Below are 11,712 nucleotides of genomic sequence, written 5' to 3' on the forward strand. Positions count from 1 at the left end.
CCACTACTAGGTCTGTATCCCAAAGAGATTATAAAAAAGGGAAAGGACCCACATGTACAAAAATATTTCTAGGAACTCTCTTTGTGGTGGCAAAGAATTGGAATAGGGTGGATGTCCATCAATTGGGGAATGACTGTAGTATATGAATGTAATGGAATACTATTCTGTTGTTAGAAATGATGAGCAAGCAGATTTAAGAAAAACCTGGACTGAAGTGTACTGATGCTGAGTAAAGTGAGAAGAACCAGGAGAACATTGTACACAGTAACAGCAATATTGTGCGATGATCAATTGTGATAGACTTTACTCTTCTCAGCAATACAGTGATCCAATACATATCCAAAGGACTCATGATGGAAAATGTTCTCCACATCAAGAAAAAAGAACTGTGGAATATGGACGCCAATTGAACTATACTGTTTCTACTTTTTTCTTTTTTTTTGAGGTTTTTTCCCCTTTTGTTCTGATTCTTCTCTGACAACATGACCATTGCAGAAATGTTTACTGTGATTGTACATATATAACCTATATCAGATTGCTTTCTGTCTTGGGAAGGGGGGAGGGAATGGAGGGAGAGAGAAAAATTTGGAACTCAAAATCTAATAAAAATGAATGTTGAAAACTATCTTTACCTGTAACTGGAAAAACTAAATATTATTAATATTTATAAAAAATTAATCTTAGAGAGAAAAAACAATAACTATAAAGGTAGTTTCTGAGACATATAGACACAGTAATTTTTGATGACTAACAAAAGTGTGACCCTGGATAAATCACAACCCCATTTGCCTCAGTTCCTTCTCTGTAAAATGGTGACACACTGGAGAAGGAAAGGAAGGATAACCTACTCCAGTACCTTTCCCAAGAAAACCTCAAGAAAGTGGTCAGAAAGAGTTAAACTTGACTGAAAATGAGTCAACAACAACTGGAACTATTCTCAGAGTGTTTAGAAATAAAAAAAAATGCATAGCCTTACTAACCAATAATGTTGAAATGAGCATAAAAGTATATCTCTTTAAAGTTTAAGGACCCTAGGTTAAGATCACCTGCTCTACAGAAATTAGTTGAAAGACCTCTTACATTGTGAGATTTTTGTCTTAGGAATGGTCTCCCATGAAAAGGGGAATTGGTTAAAGCATAGTCCATCCCACAATTTGTGATTTGTACTTTAAACTACTCTCATGTATCAAAATGAACATGGCCTGGGTTAATTGGGCCTTTCCTTATTCATTAGCAAGGTTAAGGATGAGGGTTCAAATAGTTGAAATCACTAAAGGCATAGCACTTTTCATGTGATTTTCAGTTAAAATTCTCTCTCTCTCTCTCTCTCTCTCTCTCTCTCTCTCTCTCTCTCTCTCTCCTCATTTTAATTGGAGCTTCAATTCTTTGAACATTTGAAGCACCTGACATAGTTTAAAAGTTGGTGAATTAGCTCAATGGGCTGCCTATCCAACTACCTGTTTTAACTGACCATACATATTTTAACCAACTGTTTGTTTTTTTTCTGACACTAGTGAACTGACTTCTTTTGAATTACTTTTAATTTCACTGAGATTTTTTAATGTTCAGGGACTCTTTGCAATTGGTATAATACCTTCTTTGAATATTTCCTTGGCATTTAGAGAGTTGATCTATAGAGATCATATGTTGGGTATCGAACAAAGAAAAGAACTGACATGCAATCACTAAAAAAGCTTATAGGAATAATGACTTAGACTGAGATGTATTGTTGTTCATCCTTCATTTTCAAGGAGGACCAATGACATTAGGGGTAATGTTTTTGTTTGCTTATGAATTGGATTTAAATGAGGCAGAGTTGCAGAAAGTAATCAGGATGACTGGTGATGGCATAGGATGGAGGGGATAACCTTGGCATCTTTGATATCTGACCAAGGTATAAGAGCTTAAAAGAGCTTACTTCAGAAACTTTCATGTCCATTGGGAAAAAAGGTTCTCATCTACCCATTCTGTGAGGTGAAGTCTTCACATGCTCAAGGTAGACATTTCCCTAACTCACCAATGACTTTGAGTCCTATTGGTTATACTCAGCCTGGTTTAACCTGCCCGGTGAGACAGTTTTACAAGGGTGTGGCTATTTACCAGAGGTGCTAGTCCTCCCTGAATACCCCCATAAATGTATACACCTGAGGCAGCCCTTTGTTGTTATGCTTCACATAAATATTTTATAGGAAAGTGATGCAAACCTATAGGCCTATTATTTGTCCAATTTAATTCACAAGGGACAACTGGGAGCCTTAAATGGAAAAACTCAAGTTTGGGAACATGGAATAGCAAGAAGAGTACAACTGGAGAAGGACACTAGGGCAGCATCTGTTGTGCAATAAGGGCAATCCCTATGTCCACAAAAATGAACTGGGGATATCTATCTATCTATCTATCTATCTATCTATCTATCTATCTATCTATCTATCTATCTATCTATCTATCGATATATACACACATATTATATATATATATACATATACACATATTATATATATACACATACATACACACATATACACACATATACATTATATATATATATATACATATATATATATACACACACACATAAATATAGTAGGGATACACACAGGGATGCCATCTTAGCTCCTGGTTTGATATTTTCTAGGCCATTGCAGGAAAAGAGGAAGCCCCACAATGGTCCTATGAGAAGCTGCCCCTTAGACTTGGCCCATTGTTTCACCAGACCACTCTTGATTACTAGAGGTACCAAGGCTGCTCAGGGATGCTAAAGGCAACAAGGTGTTTTGCATGGAAGGCATGGGATCTCACTCATATCTAGTTGATGTCCCACCTTTGAGATGACAGAGAGGGTGGAGTCAATTAGCAGATAATAAGGTGACAGCCTGGCAGGAGACAGAACACCACTCCCTAACATCTCCAAAGAGAGTCCAACCCCCATCCCTCATTAAACCACCATTTATAGATAAAAAGAAGCACAAAAACAGAATGTAGTATGAAATAATGCAATTTGGTTTTGTTTTGGACTAACTCTCTCATTTCAGCAGAACAGGATGATTCTAGTGAGGCCATTCTGCCAATTCAGTCTGTCTTTTTCTAATAAATCAAAGAATGGTGTATTAAACCAATGTGAGAGTTGGGAGATACTCTCAAAATTCTTTGGGGTTTGCCACTCCCTCCTCCCTTTAGAACATCCAAGTGTGAGTCAAATATCTGATGTGGTGATGTTCTTCCTATGCCAGGGCTGGTAGGTTTCTGCACAGCTTGGAGATCACTCTACAAGGCTGTGTAATCACTGCTGCTGCAGAAGTAGGTGGCTGAGTCCTCGGCCTCCACAGTGTAGACATGGAGGTTCAAGTGATATTTCTCTGATGGATCAGGTTTGAAGCGTTGAGGAACACTCTCATTTAACTGTTGGTTTTGGAAACTAAAATAAAATAGTAGCTTGGGTCCTTTCTGTGGCTCCTGTTGGTACCAATACATGTAATCATGGCCCAAATTTTGTTGACATCTTAGTGTCACATTCTGCTTCACCCTTGTGACCAGGTATCTGGGTGATTGAGTGACTTGAGCTTCAGTGGGGGCTGTGGGAAGGGAAAAGAGACAGAAGTTTGGACACAGAACATGAGAGACCTTTTCTTCATCTTCCAAGGAAAGAAGATCTGGATCTTTTATCCTCAGAAGGAGGGCTTTCCTTCTCAATCTATCACTCACCTGCTCCAAGCAGAAAAATGGAGACACAGCATAAGAATCTGTTGGCCATGATAGTGTCAGGGCCAGAATGGATTGGGGCCTGCCTTCCTAACTCTGAATTTTGGCCCAATGATACAGAAGATCTCAGGGGCACCATTGCTTAGCCAGATCATTTCCATTTATGGAACAATTGTCCTCATTGGCTCCCACAAAAGGCATATTTTTTTTTGTGGTGGTGGCTTAGCAGATGGTTGGCTGTTAGCTCCCTGCTTTTATTAGCAGCATACAAGCCTCAGTTATATTAAATATGTTTAAATGACATATTACAAAGTCCTCTTTGCATAGATTTGTCAAAACAGAAGAACGTTCTCAGGCCTGTCTTTTGCAGTGTGGTAGTAATTACTACAAGAAGCAAGGAGAGAATATGGGCACAAGCTACTTAGATGTTAGACAGCAGATATACATATAGATATCTATACATACAGATAGAGAAGTGTTTTTATTTTGCTTTTTTTTTTTTTTTTTTTTGGTGAGGCAATTGGGGGGTTAAGTGACTTGCCCAGGGTCACACAGCTAGTAAGTGTCAAGTGTCTGAGGTTGGATTTGATCTCAGGTCCTCCTGAATCCAGGGCTGGTGCTCTATCCACTAGCACCACCTAGCTGCCCCCTTTCATTTTTCTTTTAAGGAATGTATATGATATTTTCTCTATCTTAGCTCTAAGGTTGTTAGATTTTATTTTCTATGACCCTTCAACACTGTTCTTCTCTTTGGATCTGGCTTTTAGTCTGTAATGCCACTTTTTCATGAATTCTAGCAGCTTCTTACTTGTATTTTCTAATTCATCTTGACCACAGTCACATCCATGCTGGGTAACTGTTAAATTGGTGCCAGGATTCTTTTTCAAAAAATTCCGAGTTTTGTTCATGCAAGTTACTGGGTTGAGAAAGACAGTGCTCCCTTCATTTGTTCATGGAAGAAAGGAATTCTTACCTCTTGTTGCAAATGTCAACTATCCTGGCCAAATCAATTGTTTAAAAATAAATCTATGAAGTTTAAAGGTTTATCTGTGAAGATGGAAAGGGGGTGAAAAAACAATTAAATAAGCTACTGCCCTCTTGTGGAGAGAGTATGCTTTTATGAGAGATGCTGAATCACAGTGACAAATTTCAGTGGAAAGGATCAGCAATGGGAAAGAAAGGAAAGCAATGAAACCAAACTGAAGAGTGAAGGATTATTTTACCCAAATGATGGAACTTAGCATAAGGTAATGTTTGTCTGAAGATGAGAACATAGTTATAATAGTTATAATGCCTTTCTTACTCACTTTGAGTCTCTTCTTTTTAGCCTCTAAGAGAGATCACATGGCCATTACTGTGGTGCACAGTCCTAAATTACTACGTAATTTAGAAATCATTAACTCCAAACTCCTTTTTCTACAAGGGGTGTAGGAGGTGGCGGGAATGGTCGAAAAACATCATCAGCAGACCCAGGGCTTTCAGAACCAATACTGCTATTTAAAAACAGTTGTTGTTCATCTTACATTTTCAAAGAGGAACAATGACAATCACCGGTGTCTTGACTTGACCTGAGTTTGACTGAAGTGTCATAGAATTGCACAAAATTTTCAGCCTCATTCTCTCTTTCAGACACATAAAATCCAGTGGCAAGACAAAAAACAGGATGACTGGTGATGCCCTGGCGGGCACTGGATGATCGTGCTATCTTTTGATGTGTGGACTAACTTCTAAGAAGCCTCCCCAGTGCCTGGTTCATCTTCTGTCATGGCCCTTAGAACAAATTATTATCACGAATCCATTCTTCCAGGGAAAGTCTTCACATGCTTGGGAAAACATCCCTTTAAACTCACTGATAGGTTTGAGAATTTAGTAGTTGTTTGACCTGAGAGAGACAATTAACCTTGCCTGTCTCAGTTTCCTCATCCATAAAATGGGGATATTAATATTATCAGTTCCCCAGGGTTGTTGTGAGATATAAAATGAAATACTAGTTGTAACACACTTTAGGGTGGCAATTTTCATAAGTCCTTCAGGGTCATATTGGATCATTGCCTTGCTGAAAATACCCACATGCTTCCCAGCAGATCATTTTACACTATTACTGTAATTTTGTATACAGTACATTTCACTCTGATTCAGTTCATGTAGGTCTTTCCAGGTTTTTCTGATAGTATCCTGTTTATCATAACTTGACATTTTCTTCAAAATAGCCTAGCAAAGTAGGTACCATACATTTTGCCATTATAATCAATCATCATAACTATTTCCCTCCATCCTATTCCCTTCTCATGATATTTACTCTATTTTCTATCTTCTTTTACCCTATTCCTCCTCAAAAGTGTTTTACTTCTGACTGTCCTCTCCTCTGTTCTGCCCTCCCTTCTTTCACCCTTCCCTCCTTATCCTCTTTCCCTCCTACTTTCCTGTAGGGTTAAATAGATTACTCCTCCCAATTGGGTGTGAATGTTATTCCCTCCTGGAGCCCACTCTGGTGAGATAAAGGTCTTTGAGCTGATTCTGTATTCTAAATTTTTCTTCCTCCCTTCTCAACTCTCTCTGTGAAATCAAGCAATTCAATATGTCGTACTTGTGCAAATTTGTAGAACATCTTTACCTTCCTCAAAAGTGTTTTGCTTTTTACTACTCTCTCCTTCAATCTGCCCTTTCCTCCTTCCCCTCTTCTCTACCCCCTCTCATCTCCCTCCCCTTCTATTTTCCCTCAGGGCAAAAATATATTGCTATACCCACTTGAGTATGTATGTTATTCCTTCTTCGAGCCAATTCTGCTGATATTAAGGTTCACTCACTCCCCCACTCCTTCCCCCTCTTCCCCGCCCCTCCCTAAGAATTTTTCTTGTTTCCTTCATGTGAACTACCTCTCCCCATACCATCTCTCCCCTTCTCCCTCCTCCAGTCTATTACTCCTGTCCCTCAACCCTATTTTAAATATGTTATCATTGGTTAGTTAGGTGGCACAGTGGACAAAGCACCAGTCCTGGACCCAGGATGCCCCAAGCCCAAATCCTGCCCCAGACATAAGACACCCCACCCTGTTTGCCCCATAAAGAACAAAACATAAATGCTTTACAGTTATCATCTCTTCATATTCAGTTCAGACCTGTGTCTTCTATGAATTCCTTACTGAGAAAGTTCTTATGAGTTTGAAATATTATCTTCCCATGTAGGAATGTAAATAGTTTGACCTTTTAATATCCCTTGTGAAGTCTTTTTCCTGTTTACTTTTTTATGCTTCTCTAAGGTCTTGTATTTGAAAGTCAAATTTTCTATTCAGTTCAGGTCTTTTCATCACCAATGACTGAAAGTCCTCTTTGTCATGGAAGTCCCACTTTTTCCTCTGAAAGAGTATGCACAGTTTTGCTTGGTACATGATTCTTGGCTGTAGTCCCAGTTCCTTTGCCCTCTGGAATATCATATCCCATGCCCTCAGATCCTTTAAAGTAGATGCTGCTAGCTCCACAGCATTTGGATTCCTTTTTTCTAGCTGCTTGCAGTATTTTCTACTTGACCTGGGAGCTCTGGAATTTGGCTATAATATTCCTGGAGGTTTTCTCTTTGGGATCTCTTTCAGGAGATGATTGGTGGATTCTTTCAATTTCTATTTTGCCTTCTGCTTCTAGAATATTAGGGCAAATTTCCCTGACAATTTCTTGAAAAAATGTTGAGTGCTGCTATATAGAACTCTCTGATTCTCATCATCTTTTCTAATCTTCCCCGACTTTCCTCCAGGCAAGATCTCTGAGATGCTGGTGTATAGCCTTAACTTCCTTCAGGTCTGACAAGGACTAATGTAAGAGTTCTATATGTAGGTCTCTTCCCAGGTTTAGGAACTATACCAAGAGAAAGCTAAGGGAAGCACTATGGGACTGAAGTGTTTTCCCTTCCATCTCACAGATGATGGGATTTCCAATACTCCCCAGTCCCCATCAATCTGGACTCACTTCTACTCCATTGGTTCATTCTCAGGGTGACTGAAGATTAAAGGAAGCAGTGCTTGTGATCTTGGCTGTGGAGTGAATAGAGTATTGGCATCTCTGACTCTGGGTCATCAAAATCCAATAGTCTCCATTCCCAAGCTTTCAAGCACCTTGATTCCCCATCATAACAAGCAGCTCCAAATCACCCATATCTATATGATGTCTTGCCCTTGATATCAAAGACAAGGAGGACTCAATTTCATATGAAAAGGTGACAGTCTAGCAGAAGATAGGATACTTATCCCTAACATCTCCAAACAGAAGATTTCACCATCACCTCACTACACAACCATCTAAAGCACAAGGAGAATATGTAGTATCAATGAATGCAATTATGGTTTTGTTTTTCATTTTGGACTAGCCCTCTGACTTCTAGAGAGAAGGGCACTTCTAATGATGCCCTTTTGCCCATGAAGACTGGCTTTTCCCATTGAATCAGAGAACTGTGTATTGAGAGCTACTCTTGAAGTTCTCTGGTGTTTGCCAGTCCCTCCTCCCTCTAGAACCTCCCAGTGTGAACCAAGCCTCTGTTTTGGTGACTTTCCTCCTTCCTTTCTTCCTATGTCAGGGCCAGTATGTTTCTACACAGCTTGGAGATGATTCTTCAAGGCTGTATTTTCCTTGCAGAAGTAGGTGGCTGAGTCCCCTGCCTCCACAGGGTGGATGTGGAGAGTCAAGTCACCTTTGTCTGGTGAAGCAGGTTTGAAGCACTGAGCACCAATCTCGTTTGAATTTATCTCCTGATAAGTAGAATAAAACATTAATTTGGGTCCTTTCTCTGACTTCTGTAGGTAGCGGTATATGAAATCATGACCCAAATGATTTGACATCTCAGTTTTACCTCCTGCTTCACCCTTGTGACCAGATATCTGGATTTGTGAGTGATTTGTACCTCATTTGGGACTGTCATAGGGGAAAACAGAGACAGAAGTTGGGATAGAGAAGCTAGGAAACATTTACTTCATCCTCCAGGGAAAGGGAAAGATCTGAACCTCCTATCCCCAGAATGAGGATTTTCCTTCTCTCTCCAGGACTCACCTGCTCCAAGGAGAAGAATGGAGACACACCATAAGAGCCTGTTACCCATGATGGGATCAGGGCAAGAATGGATTGGGTCCCTACTTTCCTCACTCTGAGTGTTGGTCCAGTGCTAAGGAAGAAGATCTCTGGGACTCTTTTGCTTAAGTGGATTGTTTCCATTTATGGACCTTTTGCCTTCATTGCCTCCCACAAAAGGCATTTTGGGTGGGGATGGCATAGAAGATATTTGGCTGATAGCTTCTTGCTTTTATGCCTACCACAAAAGCTGCAGTTATATTAAATATGGTTTATAAGAAATATTTTTGTTTTTACTTTATTTATCTACTTAGTTATTTATTCATTCATTCATTTATTCTTGTAGGGCAAGAGGGTTAAGTGACTTGACTAGGGTCACACAGCTAGTAAGTATCAAGTATCTGAGACTGGATTTGAAACTCAGGTCCTCCTGAATCCAGGGCTGGGGCTTTAATCTACTGTGCACCTAGCTGCCCCCAAGAAATATTTTTAATACTCTTTACACATGGGGTTTACCTGTAGGGGTTGTGTTGGGGTAAGTATAGAGAAAACTACTTCTTCCTCCTAAAGCCACTCACAAGAAAAACATAAGACTAAGGAAGATCCATCCACAACAGTGCTCACATTTGGATCTCTGAATGATATTGTAGATTCCTTAGGGTTGAGTTGCTCATTCAAGAGTTTCTGTTCTTTGGATAAACTCTTTTGTTATAGCATTGTGAGAAATATTTCTTAATAATCTGTAAAAAATATATTTACTACTTCTTTCTAATCTAATCTGTAAAAAAACATTAACTATAATTAATCTGCAAACTTACAACTATAAGCTATCTGAAAAATTATAACTAGCTGAAAAATTATAACTGGCTCATAAGTCCTGCTGCAGTCACCATTCTTGTAAAAATTATATTAACTGGGTCTTAATCTGTGAACTCCTGGCTAGCTCTCTGACTGCTTTTAATTTAATATATGAAGGGCTAATAGTATGTTTTAGTCTGTGTTCAAACAATTTCATTTCTTTCTTTGGAGGTGGATAGTATACTTCATCAGTAGTCCTTTGGGATTGTCTTGGATCACTGTATTGCTGATAATAGTTAAATCATTCACAGTTCTTCATCAAACAATATTGCTGTCTCTGTGCACAATTTTGGAGAAGGAAATTGTATAAACACTCCAATATCTTTGCTAAGAAAACCCCATGGGAATGGCCTGAACAAGTAGTGGTATATAATTGTAATAGAATACTATTGTGCTATAAGAAGTGACAAGCATGATGCTCTCAGAAAATCCTGGAAAGACATGAAATGTTGCAAAGTGAAATGAGCAGAACCAGGCAGACATTGTACACAGGGATAACAATATTATATAATGATCAACTGTGAAAGACTTAGCTGTTCTCAGAAATACAATGATCCAAGAAAATTCAGAAGGACTTATGATGAAAAATGCTCTTGATATTCCAAGAAAGAACTGATAAATCCTGAATGCACATCAAAGCACATTTTTTAAACTTTATTTTTCTTGTTTTGTTTTTCTTTTTGCATGTGTTTTCTTTTGTAACATGACCACTGTGGAAATATGATTTGCATGACTAGACATGTATAACCTATATAAAATTGCCTTCTCAGTGAGGAGTAAGGAAAGAGAGGGAGATAATTTAGAACTCCAAACTTTAAAAAAAATCTAATTTTAAAAATTGTTTTTACGTGTAATTGAAAATAAAATATTTTTAAATAGTAATGAAAAAGAAGCAAAAAAAAGAAAACCCATGAACTTATCACAAAGGGCTGTTTACAATGAACAGCAACAACAATAACACAAGCCTTTAGGATCCCCTTTTAGAACTTAGGATCTGCTCTGTACCACATGCCTATGAAGGGGGAGTTTGTTTAGTATATAGAGAGGCATGTCATGTATAACTTTTCCTTGTTTTTTGGATATGAGCAGAAAACCCAGATCAGGTCAGAAAGTTCTCTGAAAAGCACCAGGACTAATTGAATCACTGAATCTTACATTTGGAAGAGTCTGCAGAGTCGATCCAGTCCAACTCATGCTTGGCCAAGAATCATCTCTCTAACATCTGTGACAACTGATTGAATGATCCAGTCTGTTTGAAAACCTCTATTGATAGGAAATCATTCACTTTCTAAAGTAGCCCAGGCCACTTTGGGATAGTTCTAAGAATTCAGAAGTTTATCCTTTCATTGAGTCAAAATCTAGCTCCCTGACTTTGTCACTTGTTCTGTCTTCTGAGCCCAAACAGATCACCCACAAAGGTTAACACTTAGTCAGTGTCACCTTTTCTCCCCTTACTGTTATTGCTTAGTCATTTTTCAGACATGTCCTACTCTTCAAGACCCCTTTTGAGGTTTTTTCTTGGCAAAGATACTGGAGTGGTTTGCCATTTCCCTCTCCAGTTTGTTTAACCAATGAGGAATTGAGGCAAACAGGGTTCAGTGACTTGCCCAGGCTTATACAGCTAGTAAGTGTCTGAGATTAGATTTGAACTCAGAAAGAGGAATCTTCCTGACTCCAGGTCCAGAATTCTATTCACTAGGCCACCTAACTGCCTTTTCTCAGTTTTCTGCAACTACATTCTTCTGAGAGAAGATGAAGCAGCCAGAAGGAGTCCAAGACATACCTTAGGCTTGCCAAAAGATATGGACCTTGAGAGAGTTGTTCAGAAAATGCAGAGCCAAGGTGAAGGTGAACTGGATGATTAGAAGTCACAAAATGACTTGCACTTTGATGTATTAAATATCGACTTCCTGAAAGAGTAGAAGAGTTATGGGGTATTTTTTCATGCTTTAAGTCTTTGTCAATGGTGCCAGAGCACTTAATGGTGTTGTCTTTTAAGTGTGTCTTTTCTATATAGGAAATAAATAGCTGAAGTTAGCTTCAGTGACATCCCAGAGCTGTGTCTCTATTGCCAGCATAGAAGGACTCAGCAGAGTTCTCCAAC

General features: G+C 38.8%; 1 gene segment (V, D, J or C); it reads right to left on the minus strand.

Moving 5' to 3' along the window:
* Positions 1-3,264: 3,264 nt before the first annotated feature.
* Positions 3,265-3,795, minus strand: LOC122728771. The segment is given in 2 exon segments: positions 3,265-3,572; positions 3,703-3,795. Coding segments are annotated over 2 exon segments (357 nt in total).
* Between the last annotated feature and the right edge of the window lie 7,917 nt (positions 3,796-11,712).

Source organism: Dromiciops gliroides, chromosome 5 (assembly GCF_019393635.1).
Source record: "Dromiciops gliroides isolate mDroGli1 chromosome 5, mDroGli1.pri, whole genome shotgun sequence".
Taxonomy (NCBI): domain Eukaryota; kingdom Metazoa; phylum Chordata; class Mammalia; order Microbiotheria; family Microbiotheriidae; genus Dromiciops; species Dromiciops gliroides.